The 23,345-nt window shown below is 38.1% G+C and overlaps 1 protein-coding gene across 1 annotated transcript in view; it reads left to right on the top strand.

The window, feature by feature from the left end:
* The window catches only part of UGGT2 (UDP-glucose glycoprotein glucosyltransferase 2), a 168,632-nt gene that overhangs the window by 107,790 nt on the left and 37,497 nt on the right, over positions 1-23,345 (top strand). Inside the window, exons 25-29 of the mRNA XM_047756237.1 lie at positions 1,939-2,041; positions 4,683-4,762; positions 8,644-8,827; positions 13,502-13,660; positions 13,998-14,083. Coding sequence (XP_047612193.1) covers positions 1,939-2,041; positions 4,683-4,762; positions 8,644-8,827; positions 13,502-13,660; positions 13,998-14,083 — 612 coding nt within the window. The remainder of the gene's footprint in view (positions 1-1,938; positions 2,042-4,682; positions 4,763-8,643; positions 8,828-13,501; positions 13,661-13,997; positions 14,084-23,345) is intronic.

Genomic DNA, 23,345 nt, shown 5'->3' with positions numbered 1-23,345 from the left:
ACCTCGCAGAAATGGCAGTAGTCTGGGGGAAAAAAACGTAAGAGTAGCAATAAACAGACACCTACTTAGCCATAGTAATGCCTCACAGAGCATTCAGGAAACAAGCAGTTTTTTACTAGTGCTACAAGTATGAGAGTAATTTATACAGTTTTCACTCCGATAACTAAAGGAATTAACCATTGGAGTCTCTGTAATTTAAAACATCTGATTTGTAGCCCTTATTTCTAGCCAAAATTATCCCCTGGGATCTGTTGTGTCTGATTCTACCACTCCCATTTTAATATAAGTCAGTCATATCAACTACATGTAAAATAAGATATCTTTCATGTCATGTCAGGGGACCCACATTTGAAGGAATTTTACATTAGCTTTTATTTGATTGCTGAGAAATTAATTTTTCCACTGTAAAAAGTCTAGATATTTATGGTCTTTCTGTGCCAAAGAAGACTAATATCTTGTAATCTTACAGAGGTATGTTTTGATATGGTAATCTTTTCCTTTTGTAGTATGTAAAATATTTCATGCATGCATGTCAAAAAAAACTGACTTCCTATATTATTACGGTGTTAAAATAGTAATTCAATTGGACTATTCTATACTTTTAATTAAATATATACTTTAAACTTTCCATCGTGTTAAATATAGAATTGATTATCTCCTGCTGGCCTTTTCTGTGCTTTTATTGATTTTCCCAACATTTTCCTTTACAGATTAGTCCATCTTCTGACTTAGAACTTAGATCAGTGAAAGAGGGGCGGAGATATGGAGAGGATGACTGGGGTGAAAATAATATAAATTTGGTTCAACTTTCTTGTTATAATATGTTGGGATTTTTTAAATACTAAATTTGATAAACCCTGGATAGTTAACTTATCCTTCTCAAATCTGAGAAAATATATTCAACAAACGCAAAAGCATCATCATTTCATTCTTTACCTTGTAGAATCCCTAAGAATTTGAGGGGCTTAAATTATCAGTTTTTTCACTATAACAGTATTGTTCTTTGGGTAGTTTTAAAAAATCATTCATTCATAAAATATTTCATTGTCTCTAGTTCTTTGCAGTTTTCTTATTTATTTAGTCATTTTGTCTCTTTCTGGCCATCCCCATGGCATATGGAGGTTCCCAGGCTAGGGGTCAAATCGGAGCTGTAGCTGCTGGCATATACCGCAGCCATAGCAACGCAGGATCCTAGGCAAGTCTGCAACCTACACCACAGCTCACAACAACACCAGATCCTTAACCTACTGAGTGAGGCCAGGGTTTGAACCTGCATCCTCATGGATGCTAATCAGATTCATTTCTGTTGAGCCATGATGGTAACTCCAGTTTTCTAATTTAATGAACACAAACTTTTGAATTTGCATTTTCTTCTGTGAAATAGCCAGGATTTTTTTATGTAGTGAGAAATAAAGTAGTTTATAAGAATGTATATAGCTACGATTGATTAATTAGGTGATTGAAAAAAACTTAACTGATCATCTTTTTTTCAAAGTTTTATTGAAGTATAGGTAATTTATAAGATTGTGATCATTTCTGCTATAAAACATAGTGATTCAGTTACACATGTACACACATCCATTCTCTCTGATTCCTCTCCCACATACGTTATCACAGAATTCTGTGATAATGTATGTGCTATACATTCAGGTCCCTCTTGGCCAATTGTTCCATATACCTCAGTGTGCGTCCCAAACCTCCAGTCCACTCCCTACCCCTAACCTGTTCCCTTTGGTAACCGTAAGTTTTTCAAAGTCTGTGAGTCTGTTTCTGTTCTGCCAATAAGTGCATTTTTATCTTTTTTTTTAAGATTCCACATGTAGGTGATGTCATATGTCTTTTGTCTTTCACTGTCTAACTTCACTTAGTATGATGATCTCTGGGTCCATCCATGTTGCTGCAAGTGGTATTATTTCACCTCTGTTTTAATTTTTCTAGCATGATAAAGATAAATTCTCAGGAGGAGGATATGGTCTTTGATGTCATTGCTATTGTTGACCCATTGACAAGAGAAGCACAGAAGATGGCACAGTTACTGATTGTAAGACAATATTATAGTTTATTACGTATTTTATATGTATTATATGGTTATACACTACCTTTATTACTTTTATTTTAAAATTTATAATCTTTTCAGGTCTATTTTACAGTACAATCAAATGTTTGCTCTTGATTATTTTATACAACATTTCAAATAGATGGTCATATTTTAATGTAGAAAATGAAATGTTAGAGCTGTGCCTGGGGTGTGATGGCAATACCAGGGTTAACTCTTAATGTGGATGCAATTGTTGCCCCCATCACCACAAAATTCATATGTTAAAGCCCTGACCCCCATTGTGACTGTGTTTGGAAACATGACCTTGAGGAGGTAATTAAGGTTAAATGAAGTCTTATGGGTTGGGCTGTAACCCACGCTTAAACAAAGAAGAGAAGGAGAGAGTTCTTTCCTCATGCACATGAAGAGGTCGCGTGAATACATGACGGTGGAAGAGCCATCTGTGAGGCAGGAAGAGAGCCCTCTTCAGACACTCAATGTGCCAGCACTCTGACCTGAAAGGGAGAAATTTCTCTTGTTCAAGCCACTTGGTCTGTGGTGTTTTTTTTTTTGCTATTTCTTGGCCCGCTCCCGCGGCATATGGAGGTTCCCAGGCTAGGGGTTGAATCGGAGCTGTAGCCACCGGCCTACGCCAGAGCCACAGCAATGCTGGATCCCAGCCACATCTGCAACCTACACCACAGCTCACGGCAACGCCGGATCGTTAACCCACTGAGCAAGGGCAGGGACCGAACCCGCAACCTCATGGTTCCTAGTCGGATTCGTTAACCACTGCCCCACGATGGGAACTCCCTGTGGTGTTTTGGTACCACAGCCTGAGCTAATACAAGTATCTTCCCATCTACGTCTTTCTTGTTCCAGCTGTGGTGAATGGCTCCTGGAGAAGCTGATGGTTAAGCTTAGTTAGTATAATAAATGTAAAGTATAATAACATTAGCCAAACAGGTGAAGCTAGTGGAAGAAGGGACATGAAAGTTAGATGCAGTAGTTTGGCCACGGTAACAAAGGCCAAAGTAATAGTACCTTCAAGTCTGAAGTTTATTTCTGTCCTCTCACCATCTAGTGCAGGCTGCCTGAACTTGCTAAGGCAGGTGCACAGTGTGAGGGCCCCAGGCACCTTCTGCATGGTTGTTCAGCCATCCTCATGAAGCACAGCAGTGCAAGATCACAGCACAGCCTCTGTATTTCTCCAGCAGGAGAGGGAGAACAAGGGCACCACCTCAACCTGTTCCATCCAGTCACATCCCACTGACCAGAATGTAGCCAGCCAGCTGGCTCCCCCGAGTCCTGGGGCAGGTGGACACTACTTAAACCTGAAGATTCTTTTGCTAAGAAAGAAGAGAATGAAAATTAGGAGGCAGCATGTTTGGAAAGCATATTATGTGGCTTATCCTTGTACTGAAAATTTTAAAGGTTCAAATTGTGATGCAGCTTTGAGTAGGGAATATATTCACAGAATTGGAAATTCTTTGTCCTTTGACAGTTGACCTTTGGAAACAGGCAACGGTAATTAGATATTAAGTCTGGTGAAAAGTGTAAGTGATCAAGTTGGGTCATACTGGTGTATATTCTATCAAAATTTCAAAATGCAGTTCTCTCAGATATTTGACTTACCAGATTGTATTGGAAAAATGGATTGCAGGTATCTGTTATAAATGTATTTATTAATGTATATAAATAAATTTGGAAACTCTTTGCAGTTCTACCTTGAAAGCATTCTATAGTTGATTTACTTGCCTCATTCTTTCTTCCAGCATTTGTATAACTTCAGATTTTAACTTCTTTAGACATACTCTTCATATTATTCTTTAGAAAACAGAAATCAGTAATCATACCTATAAGGAAAGAAGTAGTATGATGCTTTTTAGTTTACAAATTCCGTATCCCTGTGGAGTTTCATTATTCAGAGGAATAGTGACTCAGCACCCTCCATTGTAGCTAAGGTGAGGCATGCTAGAATGGGAATTAAAACTCAAGGCTCTTAAATCCTTAGTCTGTATATTCTCATTCCTACTCAAACCTGTATCTTTTCCATTCCACATATCTGTTTTATTCTTTTACCTATGTCCTTTGTTGTCTAATACTTTTCTGATCTTCACTGACTTGTTCCCTGTATAAAGGTGGGTACTATCAAAATTAATAATTCTATTTCAGGGCCCTAGGAAAGTTTCTAAAAAAAAGACATTTTATCTCTACGTAGCCTAATACTTCCTACATCTCTTACAGTGTAGGTGAAATTCCAAAAGGATCGGGTCATCCTCGCTATTGTTGTTGTGGTGTCACTACTTTGTATGCAGGTCAAGGTTCTAATTTTTTTTCTTGTTCTTCATTGGTAGGGAGGTTTAGATACCATGAAAGAAAGTCTCCTTAGGCAAAAGATAGGCAGGAACTCTTGGGCAATGAGCTCACCTGTTTGGATGTAAATATAACTTCTGCCATGAGTTATGTGTAATCTTGAGCGAATGACTACTACAGCTCACTGTGCTTCAGCTGTAAAAGAAGCTATTTCAGAAGGATCAGATGAGATAAGAACTATGTGTTAATGTGGTGCCTGGTACATAGTACATGTTCAATAAAAATTAGCTTAACGTTAATGTCAAATACGGGAATTTTTTTCTAATAGGTCCTTGGAAAGATTATCAACATGAAGATTAAGTTGTTCATGAACTGCAGGGGGAAGCTTTCAGAAGCCCCTTTAAAAAGGTAGGTCTACACAAATGTAATTTCATTTTGGAAAATTTGCGCATGCTAAGAGAAAAAAAGGAACGCAACTACTGCACCTGTTTTTTTCTTCACAAAATGTTAATTGAAATAGATGAGGAGATCAGAGATAATTTATTAATCTTAATTGATATAAAAATAGAATAACCTAACCAGTAAAATTGACCTAGTCTAAGCACAGAATGTACTTGGATTTATGTTCATCTGTGGGTAATTTTAAAAATGTGGTCTAGGAGTTCCTATCATGGCTCAGCGGTTGACAAACCCGACTAGCATACATGAGGACGCCAATTCAGTCCCTGGCATCACTCAGTGGGTTGAGGATCCAGCGTTGCCATGATCTGTGATGTAGGTCCCAGACTCAGCTCAGATGCCACATTGCTGTGGCTGTGGTGTAGGCCAGTGGCTACAGCTCTGATTGGACCCCTAGCCTGGGAAACTCCATATGCTGCAGGTGTGACCCTAAAGAGACAAAAAGAAAAATGTGATCTAGGAAAACCTATTTAGAAATATACCGATAGGAAAGCAGGTTGAATTAAATCATTATTTTATTTAGCTATACTTTCAGTACTTCAGAGATGAATTACATCACCACATTTGTTTTTTTGGGAGTATCAAGATCTAATTAGTTTAGAATGATTTTACACTGATACAGAAGATTTTATTTGTTGTTAATTGCAAATGTTTCTCATTAATACTGATCTGTTGAAATAACATTGTCTGTCCAAGAGAGACAAAACATACTCTTCCTCTTCTTTTTGGATTAGGACTGCTGTCATTTTGAGCCACTCTTACTAATAGAAATATAGAGCACTCCTAAGGTAATGGGACAGAAAAAAAGCTTGTTAACGTGCTTTTCCTCTGTATAATTTCACTATATAACTCTACACAAAAAATATACATACATGTGAGACAGAAAGGTTGCATTCACTTAATACCTTTTTGAATTATATTTGTTATAACTGATAAAGGTACTATAGATTAATGCCTTGAGCATCTATTTCAAACATGGTAATTATTCTTAATATTTGGAAAGCAATAAAATTGGAAAGGTAAAAAATGTAAATGAAGATTTAGGGTATATTCATTCCCTTACTGAGATTTTTTTTCTCTATATTTCATCCATTTTTCATACTTCTTATTTATCTTTTGTATTTTGAATTTTACCATGTGTTTCTAAAAGTGAACAAAAGCTTTCATCTCATTTTAGCCGCTAAGAGATCTGTTAGCTCCTCGAGTACAGAATTTTTACTCACACAAGTAGGAGTCCTCTCCACAGTATCTCTGCAAAGCTAAATAAAGAGTGGGAATATTGAACATAAGCCAGCACAGTCTGTTAGGAGGGAAGGAACTTGATTTCTCTGAGGTGAAATAATACCTAAGGTACCAGATAGGTTCTTTGGCTAATAATGGTGCATGAGACAAAAACTGTTAAACTGGTTTTAAAATATGCATTCAAAAGAATGTTATTTACTCAGTAGCATGTGTCATGCAAACTAGTCGATACATTAATTCTACTGACCTGAAACAAATGGACTGCTAGATATTTCTTCAGCAAAGATGGGTTTATGCAGCATCAGAAGAGAAATCACAATTCAGGATTGGCAACCATGACAGATGTGTACAGGTCCCCACAAGGCAGAGGAAGAAGAGCGCTTTGATTACAGAGGGGAAGGGAAGTTGGGAGCCAGTAAACAAAGAGCCCACGGCTTCTTGTGCTGGAGTCCTTGCCGGGAAAGAAGTGGAGTATTTTTTCTTTCTGTTGGGCTCTGTTATTGTCACAGGGTATGAGTGTGCCCCAGTATGGTCTCCTGAGTCTTTGTAACTTTTTTTTTTTTTAAACAATTCATGGCCTTTAATTTTTAGAATATCATCTCATTCTACTCAGAGAAGACAGAGGATGTGAGCAAGAACTCCCTCAGTTCCCCTCTGTCTCCTGTACTTCTCCAGCCTTCCTGTGTGGTAGGGGAAGAATTACTCTTTTTCGTCTTGATTAAGGTGATCCCATGCTTCTCCTTTTGTTCTGGATTCTGGCTTTTTCACATCGTTCCTTTGTTCTGTATCTCTAACCTCTCTATGAGCCCTTTTCTTGCAGTGTTAGGAGTTATTCAACTTTAAAAAAGAAATAAACCGCTCCTGTAACTTCTCTTCTGGAGCCCTGCCTTTCCTCCTCTTCTCCATTCTTTGTCATCTCAGCTTCTCAGAAGTGTGTTCCACCTCTCTGTTCATCTCTCATGCAGTGTACCTCCCCCCGAAGGTAGATTTTAAGTTCTTCTTTGTCACTGAATTGTTTTTACTACGTCACCAGAAGAAATTGCTGTTTGTCACATCCATGGGATGCTACTTACTTGAAGACATTTCTCCTGCATTTGACAATACCAGGTACCTGGCTTGGACTAGGTTCTCTCCAGGGTCCCTCCTTACCCCTCTTTTTTGACTCTGCCTGTCTGCCTGCCCTAGGCAGCTTCAGACAAGGCTGCCAGCCATCACCTCCTCCAAGGATGCACACTCGGCAGAGATTCTCCTTGAGTGAAAAGAATATGGCAGAAAAATGGAATGTCTCTTCAGCAATTAGGTTATAAAAGACTGTGACTTTTGTCTTACTGGCATTCTCTCTCTCTTGGTCTTGTTTGCTTCTCGAAGCTTGCAGAAGGTGCCCTTGTGGCAAGGACTCAGGGCGGTCTCCCCCCAACCAGTAGTGAGGAGCCACAGCCCTCATTCCAGTGGCACGTGAGGAACTACAGGAGGCTAGGAGTTGATCCTGCCCCACGGAGATGGGACCACAGCATGGCTGACTCCCTGATTGCAGTCCCGAAGTAGTGAAAGCCACTGTTCTTAATATCATAACTGTTTCTTATTATGTAAGCTACATGGGGATAAGGCTAAATAAAATACGTTAAAATCACACATATTTCTTTTTTTTTTTTTTTCGTCTTTTTGCCTTTTCTGGGGCCACTCCCATGGCATATGGAGGTTCCCAGGCTAGGGGTCTGATCACAGCTGTAGCCGCCGGCCTACGCCACAGCCACATCAACTCGAGATCCGAGCTGCGTCTGCAACCTACACCACAGCTCGCCACAGCAACGCCAGGTCCTTAACCCACTGAGCAAGGCCAGGGATCGAACCTGCAACCTCAGATTCGTTAACCACTGCGCCACGACGGGAACTCCCACACATTTCTAAAAGCTCTATTAATAAGCAGCTGCTTTGAACTCAGTCCTATTTAATTGCACTTTTTAGTTTGGAACCCAAATTTTAGCCTAAATTTTATTTCATCTTTATTTATCATTTCTCTTCATGTTATTAGTGGTGCTAACACTTAATAAAATGGTCACAAATAGACCATGGTCAAATTTAAAGGTAAGTCAGTGAGTGAGTATAGATCATAAACTGCTGGAACCTGCATAAGTCAGTATATCTTAAAGGGATTCTTTTTCAGCCACACGCATGGCACATGGAAGTTCCATGGCCAGGGGTTGAATCTGAGCCACAGCTGCAGCAGCACTGGATCTTTTAACCCACTGTGCGGAGCTGGGGATCAAACCCACACCTCTACAGAGACCCAAACAACTCCAGTCAAATTCTTAACCCACCGTACCATGGCAGAAACTCCTTAAGGGGATTCTAATCATGTTCATGAAGAAATAATTAACAAGGGTATATAATATGCAGGATCCTATAAAAGACAGTAGTTAAGCAAAATAGTAGGTTGTCTACCATTTGCATAAGCATTAACTTTAGTATGGTGTGTTTTAATTTAAGACTTTCTGGTCATGCTTTTAAGCCATTTTCAGTTTGAAAATATTTCAGACAGAAGAAATCTCAATTTCAGTCACAGTACATATTTTATTTTCTTTTAACAGCTTTTACCGTTTTGTTCTGGAACCAGAACTGATGTTAACAGCTAATGACGTCGCTGGACCAGTGGCAAAATTCTTGGATATCCCTGAATCTCCCCTTCTAACCCTCAACATGATTACTCCTGAAGGCTGGTTGGTTGAAACAGTACATAGCAACTGTGACCTTGACAATATTCATTTAAAGGATGTAAGTTATCATAAAGCTACATAGAGAGGAGCAGGATCAGTTCTTATGAGCTACTATAATTATACCAGGTTGTCATACCCACTGCTCACCAGAATTTTCTCCTTTATGAGTCTTAAGTCCTGATCCAGTCTTTTCTTTGGTTTTTGAGTTTCCCTAACTTCAAAATTCAGCTTTTCTGGCTTCTTAGATGCCCTCACCATGTTTTTTGCTTCAGACCCTTGGTTCACAAATGTAGATGAACAATGCAGACACTATGGAGACAGATGAATGGCAACTTAGGATAAAACCACTGAGTATCTTTGTGCTGCAGGTTTTGTTTTTAACTCAGAAAGAAATAGTTTCATCTGAAATTTGTTTTTGCTCATCGCTGGAAACAGCAGTCCTGAGCTCAGGGTAGAAAGCAGGAAAGAATTTGCTCATAAACTGCAGACTCCACTACTTGCAGTCTGACCCATTCCCTTTCCCCCACCATCCTCGCATCGTTGTTCAGCCCATAGCGCCAAAAAAATGGGAAGAGACTGTCTTAGAATAAACGGAGTCTTTCCAGTCGTTCTGTTGGCAATAGGAAAGGGATTTAGAAAGCACAAAAAACAGAAGCATTTTAGGACAGTTTACCTAGAAAACAGGTATCCAGAAACTGGGGGAAGATACCTCCTTCCTGTTGCCCTGCCCCTTGCCTGGTTCTGCACGACCTTGAAACGATTTCCAACTCTGCATTTGACAGCTCCTTCAGAATGTAGCCAATATTTTGACCTAGGCCTAAACATTTACCTCTAATAATTTGGTTCAGACTGCTTATCATTCATTTCTCATGCTTCTCATGTGTTTCCTTTTGTCTAAAGACTTCCTTTTAGGCTGATTTCTTCTGGTCCACTTCTGTATGTTCTGTGGGATCCTAAATCACCAATAGCCCCAACTTTGCCCACCTCAAGAAGAACCTAAAACTCATTCATAGCAATCATCTGAAATCAGTCCTTCAAATCTAAGGGAAAATAATAAAATCCGTGAGAGAAATTTCAGAAGTGAATTGGGCCTGAAATTTTTAAAAAAAAATCCTGTTTCCTCCATGTTCAGTTGGATCTCTGAAATGGGTTAATAAATACTTCATTAAGCTATCAGTAATATACACTAATAAGATAACTTTAAAGATTCTACCCAAAAGGTTAAAAGTTTATGGAGGGGAAATTAATGCAGCTTAGAGATTTTGTTTGTTTGTTTTTTGGCTGCTCATTGGAAGTTGCCGGGCCAGGGATCAAATCTGAGCCCCGCTGCAACTTACACTGCAGTTGCAGCAATGCCAGATCCTTAATTCACTGTGTCAGGCTGAGAGTCAAGCCTGCGCCACCACAGAGACAATGCCGGATCATTACCCCACTGCTCCACAGCTGAACTCTTGGAGAAGATTTTAAATTGAGTCTGCTGGTGAAAAATTTCAGCTGCAATTAAACAGTTAATAGAGTTTAACATTTTGTTGTGAGTGGCAAATACAGCAATGTCCTTTTAGAAGTTATTTAAATGAATGGTAATTTAGAAGACTGAAATAAAAGGAATAATTTCCTCTGTCTTCATAGATTATATGAATAAACAAAAGGAAATTATAAATTCTAGCAGCTGTGAAAGAACTATTTCTAAGGCTCTTCTCTTTCACTGTGTGCTGTACATACTTAGAATATTACCTGCAACTATCCTAGAAGAATATGAAATGACACAGACATTTGCTAGAGGAAAAAGGAGTTGTAGGTAAAGGGGAAAAGTGAGACTAATAATGAGAGATGTGTCACTGTACACCAGCTTGTGCAAGAACTTGCTGCATCTAATTCCTGAACATTGTATAAGCACCTGAACAAAACTTGATCTGGAAAGATTCTTCCTGACCAGAACTTCATTCACATGGTTTACTGTACATTTATGCCCATATTAAAGGTGACCAAAGTGGTCCAGGAAAGCTTCAAGTGAGATGGTTACTTTTACCTGGAGTTCAGAGGTGGTTCTCAGAGCTTGTTACTAGAATTGTATCCAAAGACTCTCCATTTAGATTTAATCACAGCAAAGACAGCAGAGTATCTGAAACCACAGTGATTTGTTTCCGCAGTAAAGAGGACGTGAGTAAACAGAAGATTGCTCAAGGAGAAGAGCACGTGGCAATGTTAAAAGGAATTCGGAGAAAAATGCATTAGACCCTTTTGAAATAATTTGGACATCAGTTACATTGACAAGGCATTCCTTACCCAATGTAATTGTCAAAGAATTCCTATTTGACTGCCCAAGATAATGGTTAATACATCCAGATGGTAATCTTTATACTTTTATTGAAAGAGGAAGCTAAATTCCTAACTATTCAGCTGTAGAACAATACAATAAACACTTCAATTCAGAAAAACTAATACACCCAGCTTTATATTTGAAAGGTATTAAAATCATGTCTTGGAGTTCCCGTCGTGGCGCAGTGGTTAACGAATCCGACTAGGAACCATGAGGTTGCGGGTTCGATCCCTGCCCTTGCTCAGTGGGTTAACGATCCGGCGTTGCCGTGAGCTGTGGTGTGGGTCACAGACGCGGCTCGGATCCCGTGTTGCTGTGGCTCTGGCGTAGGCCGGTGGCTACAGCTCCAATTGTACCCCTAGCCTGGGAACCTCCATATGCCGCGGGAGCGGCCCAAGAAATAGCAAAAAGACCAAAAAAAAAAATCATGTCTCATATCAACTGTTAATATTTATAACTTTACTGAGGACCTTGAGCAATAATTAGATGTTTGAGTTTTAAGTTATTTGAATTTTGTTATATTCTTTCTTACCTGTATTCATAGAACATCTTAATAAATGGATTCTTGAAATTAAAAAAATAGTTAATATTTAGAACAGATAAAGCTATAAAGGAGATGTAAACATCATAAAAGATCATTACCTTTTATATTCTTGCTAAAATAAACCTTGATAATGGGAGGTAATTTAAGTTAAATCATCTTTATGAAATTATTGTAAAACATAAGATATTCACTAGAAAGAGCTCTTTGAAAAATAAATTCACTGTTTTTGATGTTGTTTGAATAAGTCAACGCAATTGATAACCGTTATGCAAATATATAAGGGAGGGAAATTTTCATGTTAGTATAGTATAAAACAAAGATATTAGTCACAAACTGAATTTATTTGAATTCTACCCTGATGTCTAATTCTTAGTATAAAGTAGTTGAGCTTTACTTCAGAATCTCTGTGGGGTAATTTCCTTGTCTGTAAAGTGAAAGTGTTAAACTAGATGATTTCTCAGATTTCTCTCTAACTTTTAATATTCTCATATTGTGATACTCTACCATGGATGTCTTCCCATCCAAAGTGCTGTAAGGATTGTGGATATACGTTAGTAAGAATGTGACATCCATCACTAGAATAGCAAAAATTCAACAACCAATTCCGAACCCGACTAATGTTGTTGAAACAAATTCTATTTTCAAAGAAGTTACTTATTTCTTGTTCTTAAAAACAGTAAAATTAAGAATCTGGCATTGCCATGAGCTGTGGTGTAGGTTGCAGACACGGCTCGGATCCTGTGTTGCTGTGGCTCCGATTTGACTTCTAGCTTGGAAACTTCCATATGCTGCCTGTGCAGGCCTAGAAAGAAAAAAAAAAAAAGTAAAATTATAATAACTGGACTCAGAAAGAAACTCTTTCACCAAGTACTTTAATTTTTTCTGTAGTAATTAGTGGCAAAAGAAAAACAAGTATGCAATAGAGAATGTTTTCAATTACATTGTATCCTTAACATACTTAACAGTGTCAAAAACCTTATAGAGTGAAATAAGATCAGAGATACATAACAGTACTGTCTTATCTACTCAGCAAAATTGCCAGACTGTAAAAATAATTTATTTGATTTTTTTCATGTTTGGTTACGATTTTCATATGAAATAGAGAAAAAGTCTTTTCCTTAAATTATTATACATTTGCAATGGAAGAGAATCTGGAAACAATTAGAATTTCCAGTCACTTAAAAAGATGATTTAAAGAAAGGACATATTCTTTAAAAAAAAAAAAAAAAAAGGAAGGACATGTTCTTAGAAAGTTGTATTTAATGAAAAATGTTACACTTCCTTAGAAAAAATATTGTAAAAAAAAAAAGAGATCAGTGCTTTGGCATATATATGAATGTTTAGTCTTTAGGTGGTTTCTGTTTTTTCCTTTTTCTACTTTCTTATAATTGCTAAATTTTGTTTAATGAATGTTATTTTTTTTGAGTATGAAACAATTAACCATTAATTTTTTTAATGCAAGAAAGGTGATATTGATGACAAGTTGGCTTTCTTGCCCAATCTGAAGTGGAAGCTCTAGCTCTAAGCAAACAAAGCAGATTCTTTGAGGAGTTTCCTGTCTGAATCTGTCTTGGAGAGATATCTGAGTGCTGCAGCTTGCTGGGCCCCCCTCCAGGCTCACACTTCTCCTGCTCTGATGTGGTCGTTGTCATGAGGGTGGAGATAACCCTCATGGAAAAGGAAAAACAAATTCATCATAAGCAGTAGTGTCCAAGAAATTGATTCACTCTTACTTTCACTCACCTGAAAGAAGTACTTGAAGCTTCCCCCCAAAATTGGTTAATATTAAAATAATCACATATCTTTATTACAAAATTTACATTGTGAGAGTTACTAACACCAAAAACAATGACATGTTTCCTCCACAGATCGAGAGAACCGTTACAGCAGAATATGAACTGGAATATCTGCTGCTTGAAGGACATTGCTTCGATATCACAACAGAACAACCTCCTCGAGGCCTGCAGTTTACACTGGGCACAAAAAATAAACCTGTTATGGTTGATACAATAGTGATGGCCAATCTTGTAAGTATTATACATACTCAACAAATGAGATGTTTTGGTGAAATCCTCTTAGGTTTTCCTAATAATAAGATGAAATAATTTTTATCCTACTATTGCTGAACAGCTCCCAGAAAAAAACTTCTTGAAAAAGGTAATTAAATAAAATGAAAACAAAAGGAGTCATACTTTCAAAATGTGCTTTTGTGGGTTATTGCAAAATCTTCTTCATTGGAATTTATTTATAGAAATTATTCATTTCACAGTAGTAAACACTCTTAGAATATTCATGAATAATTTTCTTCAACAATCAGATGTCATTTTCTGTCATGTAACTATGATATTTTTCTCATCTTGAAAGGGATATTTTCAATTAAAAGCAAACCCAGGTGCTTGGGTACTGAAATTACGCCAAGGAAAATCTGAAGATATCTACCAGATCGTTGGGTGAGTTATATAAACCACTTTAAATTTTTTATATATAAATGTTTCATGTGATGTAACCAAGATCATCAAAACAACAAAAATATTCACAAATACCATGCTATAAAACAAAAATTACTTATAAAACTGACATTTGTTCCTATCATTGTTTTCTTTCGGAAGTATTAAAAGATATGCCTAAAGTATACTTTCTGTTCTCTACTCCATCTCTTTTATTTATTACTTTCTATCTCTACTCCACCTCTTTTATTTATTATTTTCTAGAGACTTCCCATGTGTTATCATAATGAACATATTTATCATTTAATGACTAGTATGTATTGTATCTTATATAGCAAAGCCAATAGCACTGAGTTATGTTTAATTTTTTTATTTTTATAAATAAGAATTGGTTTCCTTTCACAGTACATTTCCTACTCATCAATGAGCCCAGTATAAAGCGGGGATCACACTAAAGGAATATATAAAGACTGTAAAAGAAAACTAGGCAAGCCCAGAGATGGAGAGAATCTTTGCAAAGCATATATTCAGCAAAGAATTTATATATGAGATACATAAAGAACTATCAAAACTTGACAATAAGAAAACAACTTAATAAAAATATACAAAAGACTTGTCCAGACTTTTCACCAGAGAAGATATGTGGATGTCAAATAAGACAAAAAGATGCTCAGCATTATTAGTTATTAGGAAAATGCACATACTGCCACACATCTGTTAGAATGCCTAACATTAGAATGACTGACACTAACAAGTGTTAATGAAGATATGGAGCAACAGGAACTGTCATACACTATTGGTGGGAATGTAGAATAGTACAGCCACTTCGGAAGAGTTTAGCAAGTCCATAAAAATTTAAATACACATACTTACCATATGATCCAAGCATTTCACATGTGTTTACTCAAGATGAAAGGAATCATATGTTCGTACAAAGACTTGCACATTAATGTTCATAGAAGCTTTATTTGTAATTGCCAGACAGTGGAAACAACCCAGTTGTTAATAAGTGAAGAAATAATCAAAATGTGTTATATCCATCCAGTGGAATACTGCCCAGCCGTATAAAGGGATCAACTATTGATACACTCAGTGACATAGACGAATCTCAGAGTAATTATGCTGAGTGAAAGAGATGAGGCACAAGGAAGAAAGATAGTTTATACTGTATGATTCCCTTTGTAAGTTGCTTGGGGATGGGTTGGGGGGCAGAGTAGGGGATGGGGCAGGTAAAAGCAAGGGGAAGTGTTGGAGATAAAAGATGAATAAAAGAGTTCCTGAGGAATTCCTGTTGTGGCACAGTGGTAATGAACCTGACTAGTATCCATGAGGATGTGGGTTCAATCCCTGGCCTCACTCAGTGGGTTAAGGATCCAGCATTACCAGGAGCTATGGTGTAGGTCACAAATGCAGCTCAGATAGCTCAGATCCCTCATTGCTGTGACTGTGGCATAGGCCAGTAGTTGCAGCTCCCATTCAACACTGATCATAGGAACTTCCATGTGCCGCAGGTGCAGCCCTAAAAAGCAGGAGAAAAAAAAAACAAAAACAGAGTTTCTGACCCTTCCATAACTCATTCCAGTAGTGGGACAGGCAGTTAAGAAGATGAATGACTTATCACATTATAAGCTCTATAAAACAGGGCAGTGGTGATACAGAAAATAAGCAAAATACACTATGGCATTTACATTGATTCTTCATATAAAAATCATGGTTTCAAGGTATAACTTTGCTTCATCTGCTTTGGTCTTTGCAAATTGTACTCCCAGGTACTCGTTCCTAAATCTGCCACTATTGTTTCATTGTTGTGTTTTGCAAAGGAAGAACCTTTGAAATTAGGTTAGCTGTGATCCAAATTCCTTCTCTGCCACCAGCTGTCTGTATGACTGTGTAGATTCTTTTCCACCTCAAATCTTTGTTTCCTCATAACGGGAGGGGGTAATCCTACCTCTCTTGTGGGCTCTTGGTAAGGATTACATGAGATAATCATCATAAAATGCAGTGTCTCCCATCCAAGTAAATGTCCATTTCCTCCCCACTTACTCCTTCCTTCTTTACAAATTTTAATTACAGATATTATTATATATTATATACATGTATTGTGTAATATATATACAACATGTATCGTATATGATATGCATATTATGTAAAACAGTATAGTATAATAAGTTCTATTTTATCTTCTTTATTACTTGTTATCATACACAGTCTATAAATGGATGGTTTAGGAAGAACGTAACCCCTGATGTTATATTTAAGTACTACTAACATATTAGTGGAAAACTTATTTTTCTCATTCACAGTTAGGCAACTCTTGGTAATAGATGTAATTTCAAATTTGTATTACTTATAAATGATAAAATCATAAATTCCTCTTGGTCATAATTAACCTAACTCCAAATGTGATTAATATGTCACTAGATATCCAGGATGGGGGGAAAAATGATGCTATTCTTTGATTTCTTTGAAATTTAGGTATCAGTAATAAAAATCAGGTCAGTATGAAATAGGACAAAAAATGAATACTCTGTTGTTTATTCATGATGTAGTTCTTTTTTTTTTTTTTGTCTTTTTGCTATTTCTTGGGCCGCTCCCGCATATGGAGGTTCCCAGGCTAGGGTTCGAATCGGAGCTGTAGTCTCCAGCCTACGCCAGAGCCACAGCAACGCGGGATCCGAGCCGCGTCTGTGACCTACACCACAGCTCACGGCAACGCCGGATCGTTAACCCACTGAGTAAGGGAAGGGACCGAACCCGCAACCTCATGGTTCCTAGTCAGATTCGTTAACCACTGTGCCACGAAGGGAACACCATGATGTAGTTCTAATTGACATTACACTTATATTTGAGAAAAGTATTCTTGAAATGCACTGAAAAGCTAAGCTAAAATTATATTTTGTTGTCATTACACAACTCATTTCTTTATTTTTTTTTGTTATTACTATTTTTTAATAGTTATTTCCCCAATACAGTTTTTTTTCTACTGTACAGCATGGTGACCCAGTTATACATACATGTATGCATTCTATTTTCACATGTTACCTTGCTCCAATGTAAGTGACTAGACATAGTTCCCAGTTCTACACAGCAGAATCTCATTGCTAATACATTCCAAAAGCAATAGTTTGCATCCCTATCCACCCCACTCCCTCCCCCTCCCCCTTGGCAACCACAAGTTCTATTCTCCAAGTCCATGATTTTCTTTTCTGTGGAAAGGTTCATTCGTGTCATATATTAGATTCCAGATACATGCGATGCCATATGGCATTTGTCTTTCTCCTTCTTACTTCACTCAGGATGAGTCTCTAGTTCCATCCATGTTGCTGCAAATGGCATTATTTTGTTCTTTCTATGGCTGAGTAGTATTCCATTGTGTATATATACTATATCTTCCTAATCCAGTCATCTGTCGATGGGCATTTAGGTTGTTTCCAGCTCTTGGCTATTGTGAATAGAGCTGCAGTGAACATGAGGGTGCAGTGAACATGCCGGTGCATTTTACTTTATTTATTTATTTTTTTTGGTCTTTTTGCCATTTCTTGGGCCACTCCTGCGGCATATGGAGGTTCCCAGGCTAGGGGTCGAATCTGAGCTGTAGCCACCAGCCTACGCCAGAGCCACAGCAACGCAGGATCCGAGCCGCGTCTGCAACCTACACCACAGCTCACAGCAACGCCGGATCCTTAACCCACTGAGCAAGGGCAGGGACTGAACCCGCAACCTCATGGTTCCTAGTCGGATTCGTTAACCACTGCGCTACGACGGGAACTCCTGGGTGCATTTTTTAGGGAAAGGTTTGTCCAAATATATGCCCAAGAGTGGGATTACTGGGTCATATGGTAGTTCTATGTATAGATTTCTAAGGTACCTCCATACTGATCTCCATAGTGGTTGTACCAGCTTACATTCCCACCAACAGTGCAGGAGGGTTCCCTTTTCTCCATACCCGCTCCAGCATTTGTTATTTGTGGACGTATTAATGATGGCCATTCTGACTGGTATGAGGTAGTTTTGATTTGCATTTCTCTAATAATCAGTGATGTTGAGCATTGTTTCATGTGCTTGTTGGCCATCTGTATATCTTCCTTGGAGAAAAGTCTATTCAGGTCTTTTGCCCATTTTTCCATTGGGTTGTTGGCTTTTTTGCTGTTGAGTTTTGTAAGTTGCTTATTTATTCTAGAGATTAAGCCCTTGTCCATTGTATCATATGAAACTATTTTCTCCCATTCTGTAAGTTGTCTTTTCGTTTTCTTTTTGGTTTCCTTTGCTGTGCCAAAGCTTGTCAGTTTGATTAGGTCCCATTGGTTTATTTTTTCCTCTTATTTCTGTTTCTTTGGGAGGCTGACCTGAGAAAGCATTTATAAGGTTGATGTCAGAGAATGTTTTGTCTATGTTCTCTTTCAGGAGTTTGATGGTGTCTTGTCTTATATTTAAGTCTTTGAGCCATTTCGAGTTTATTTTCGTGCATGGTGTGAGGGTGTGTTCTAGTTTCAGTGATTTGCATGTAGCTGTCCAGGTTTCCCAGCACCACTTGCTGAAAAGACTGTCTTTTTCCCCTCTTATGTTCTTGCCTCCTTTGTCAAAAATTTATTGACCATAGGTTTATTTCTGGGTTCTCTATTCTGTTCCATTGGTCTGTATGTCTGTTTTGGTAGCAGTACCATACTGTCTTGATGACTGTGCCTTTGTAATATTGCCTGAAGTCTGGGAGAGTTATGCCTCCTGCTTGGTTTTTGTTTCTCAGAATTGCTTTGGCCATTCTGGGTCTTTTATGGTTCCATATAAATTTTTGGCTTGTTTGTTCTAGTTCTGTGAAAAATGTCATGGGTGATTTGATAGGGATTGCATTGAATCTGTAGATTGCTTTGGGTGGTGTGGCCATTTTTACAATATTAATTTTTCCAGCCCAGGAGCATGGAATATTTTTCCATTTCTTTACATCTTTAATTTCCTTGATTAATGTTTTATAGTTCTCGGCATATTAGTCCTTTACCTCCTTGGTCAGGTGTACATTCAGGTATTAAAATAATACTTACATGAGTTTCTAAGTCCAGCTTTTAAGATCATGACTTAATAATTTGATATTTTATTTATTTATTTGGTCTTTTTAGGTCCGTACCTGCAGCATATGGATGTTCCCAGGCCAGGGGTCGAACCAAAGGTGTAGCCGCCAGCCTATACCACAGCCTCAGCAATGCGGGATCCAAGGCATGTATAGCTTGTGGCAACACCAGATCCTTAACCCACTGAGCAAGGGCAGGGATCAAACCTGCATCCTCATGGTTGCTAGTAAGATTCGTTTCTGCTGAGCCTTGACAGGAACTCCTAATTTGATATTTTAAAATTTGCCTTTTTATTAGGCATAATCTTCACATATGTGCTTTTTATGTCTGCCCATCTTTTTAAAATCTTTAAATGCAAATCATATACCCATACTCAGTGTTGACTGTTACCTATCTTGAATTTAAAAATACTCAGTAAAATTATTCTCTCCTAGAGAAGAATACTTTTGTAGTTCTACAAATTCTTCTCATATTTTCTTCACTAAATTTTAGAAAATATCAGATGCTTTACATATACCTATGTATGTTATATATATGTATATATACACATATGCCTTTAATATGCTAAATTATTTTGCTAGTCTTTTCACTTGAAATCTTCAGAAAAACACATTACCTAATTAATAGTTGAATGTAATTTTAGTTTGGTACCTTTGAGACTAGTCTGCTTCTCCTATGCTTTATGGAGGAGGCAAGAGAGATTTCCAATCCTTGCACTCTGGCCCTTTCAGTGGTTAAAGCTCACTCTTTGTGGAGCACTTTTGTGAGCCCTAGAGGGCCTCAATTGCTGCACCTCACTTTCTTTTGATTCCCTGTCCCAGTTGGTGCATCCCTATTCCAGTTGGCCCCTCTAACATCTTCCTCCGTCTGTGGGAATCCTGTGTTAAATCCCATGCTATATACTTTTGCTGAGGTCTCTTCATATCTTCAGGATGCAGGAATACCCCATGGTAACAGTAAAACCAGATATCTCCTGCTTGCTAGTTCTGATTCATGAGAAATATGTACACATCACTTATCCAGCAAACTCTAGGAGTTCAGGCCAGTCTCAAAGGTGGTAAGTAGCCCTCAGCCTTAGGTTAAAGTAATAATAGGTCTGTCCTCGAATATCAGTGCATGGTCCACTTTAACTTTTCCTGACATGAGCCAGATGCAGTCCTCTGTGTCTCCCAACTGTAGTAAATGCATTGCAGAGTACTTTTCCCTTAAAGTATCTCCCTAACCAAGTTTAGGATTCTAAGGTCATGGTCCCCATGCTTCCGCAGGGGGTACACAGTGGTGCACACTCACAGCCTGGCAACGGCTTTCTCCAGAGCCACTCTTCAGCCTTCCTGTCACACTGTCCCTTCCCTGAAAGCTGAAGCATTTTAACATCTTTTTAGCATCCCTCCCTGACATCTTTAGTTCTTTACCATCACATTACTGTTAGTTAAGTATAAGTTTGACCAAATTCATTCATTGTCTGTTTGGGTAGCTGACTTCCCATATCGGAGGAGGAGTTGACACAGGGAAATGAATTCTTAACTATACTGGGAAGGACTGGAGGAGCTGCTCTCCAGAGGGCTAGGTCCCAGGACCAGCCAAGGAACTGACCACCCAGAGAGAGCTGCTACCTTTCCCATCATCAGAGGAGTGAGAAAGCATGAAGCTGCTCCTATCAGCATATCAACTCCCTCTCAGTCCCCAGAAAGCTGTGTTTACACTGGAACCCTGACGAAGGCAACCTCTGTGTCTCTGTGACTTAGCTTTTCCCCAAAGAACCTCAACAGGCATCACTACATTGACCTTCCCTCACTTGTTAATTCCAAATGACGTGCAAATTATCTGTTTTACTGAATCTAATTATCAGCCAGAACCATAGCTGTGAAAGGATCTATGAACAAAAAAAAACAAAAACAGTTTTTAGCTTTCTAACTTGTTCAGTACATGCCAAAAGGTGGAGTAGATGTTGCCTGCCGTATCATAAATATGTACATTTCTATAGGTCTTTTTGGTACAGACATTAACAGTATATTCTTGATTTTAAAAGCCTAAATTTTTTTGCCTTTATTTTGTTTTCTTAAGTATTGATAATAGCATTGTCATTTTACTCAGAATGCTTGAAACAAGGCTTCATTGTTCATCATTTTCTTCTACCATTCAGTGTTTTGGATTCAAAATGAGAGGCATTCTGATTAACTTTTCCTCCACAAAAAGTTAAATGATATTTATATTTAGAATTTCAGGAAAACTATGTATGGGTCCTTTTTTTAAAGTAATGCTCCTTTACTCCTTGACATGTAATGAATCCTTTCAATTTGAAGTAAGTGGTGTTTTGGGTTTTTTTGGTTTGTTTTTTGTTTTTTGGTTTTTTTTTTTTTTTTTTTTTTGGTTGCTCCACAGTATTTGGAGCTCCCAGGCCAGGGATCAGATCCAAGCCATAGTTGGTGACCTAAGCAGCAGCTGCAGCAGCACTGACTCCCTAACCCACTGTGCCCCGTGGGGATTGAACCTGCGTCCCATTGCTCCCAAGACACCACTGATCCCACTGCACCACAATGGGAATTCCTGAAGTAGATGGCTTTTACTGAGAAATATTCTCTCAGATCTCATTGAGAATATAAAGTATTTGAATGCTCCCCTTTTTTCTTCTGTATTAATTCCTTATCAATGAAGTCCATATCCTCTGACTTGGCTTGTTTCCTTCATTTCAGTTGTTAACTGTTTTTACATACCCAGTGATTTCCCACGACATATGGAGGTTCCCAGGCTATGGGTCCAATTGGAGCTGTAGCCACTGGCTTACACCACAGCCACAGCAACGCGGGATCCGAGCCGCATCTGCAACCTACACCACAGCTCACGGCAACGCCGGATCCTTAACCCACTGAGTGAGGCCAGGGATAAAACCCGCAACCTCATGGTTCCTAGTCGGATTTGTTAACCACTGAGCCACGACGAGAACTCCCACATACCCAGTGATTTTTAGTTGCTTACTGTTACTGATAAAGGTCTAATAGAGGACTTGTGAAGAGAGAGACCACCAGGGCATAGTTTGGGTCTAGAATAATTATTTTACCCTCCTCAAGGGATGGTCGTGTGGATTAAATGAGTTAATATCCATACGGAGCTGAAAATAGTGCCTGAAATAGTATAAGACTCCTCATCACTACTGCCTCTACCACCTGGGATGGAGGGGGTTGCTTTAGATCTTGGACGGGTCTAGCTGCAATGTTGTGCTGCCTCTATTCTGGTCTCAGTGCATTGTGGATCTGATGCCCTTAAGCATTAGGTGGGACTGGAAGCTCTTGAAAGTTTTTAAGAAATTTGACATTTCTCCTGCATAAGTTGAAACTCTTTCTGGTTTTCCAGTGGTAATTGTTGGGCAGGGCTGGCCTCCTCCTGCGGTTTAGACACCTCATCTGCGGAACTGGGAGTGAAAATCAAAGGCATATGTTAGTCACTATAGTCCTGGAATCCCCAGATTTTCATTTTAGAAAAATGTTCAAGTGTATGCTATAAATATGAATGCAAAGTATCTACTAATTTGACATCTAATTGCTTTCCCTCTTTGATAAAATTTAGTTATACAAAAGCATTTTTCAGTTCACAGTGAAAGTAGTACCAACTTTTCAAGCAGAGCTGTCATATTTGTTTTACTGATCCAGTTTTGAAAACTGGACAATGAAGTACATACTGTGTAATATAAAATAGATTCAAGTGATGGAGATGGACATCACAGACGTTTTTGGTCTTTTAGGTTTAATGATACACTTCAAATTTTGGTATTTGAAAATGGTGGATATTGAAAAGTAGTCTATAGAATTCCATATTGAAAAGTAGTTGTATAGTGTAGAATTCCTTTGATTATGCTACATAAACAACTTTTTTAAAGTATAGAAAATGTTCCATATTTTAATTACCATTGCAGTGTATGAAATACTTGACCTTGTGATAATCTTAGTATATAATAAAAATAAATAATCTGAACATGCTGAGCGAATAGGCAATATCAAGTTAGTTACTTTTGTATAATCTTAATTTGTATTATGTTAAAATTGGATAATTTTGAAAATTGTAGTGTGTTGCATCATACTTTAATTATAGAAGCAGCAAATATGACATATACACAGGTGATATACTTATGTTTCTTGCAAAATGAATTCATGCTGTTGTTCATACCGTCATAACTGTATGTCTTTTCTCGAATTGATTATAGACAT

This window comes from Phacochoerus africanus, chromosome 13 (genome assembly GCF_016906955.1).
Source record: "Phacochoerus africanus isolate WHEZ1 chromosome 13, ROS_Pafr_v1, whole genome shotgun sequence".
In the NCBI taxonomy this organism is placed as follows: domain Eukaryota; kingdom Metazoa; phylum Chordata; class Mammalia; order Artiodactyla; family Suidae; genus Phacochoerus; species Phacochoerus africanus.
This window is presented reverse-complemented; position numbering and strand designations above follow the sequence as displayed.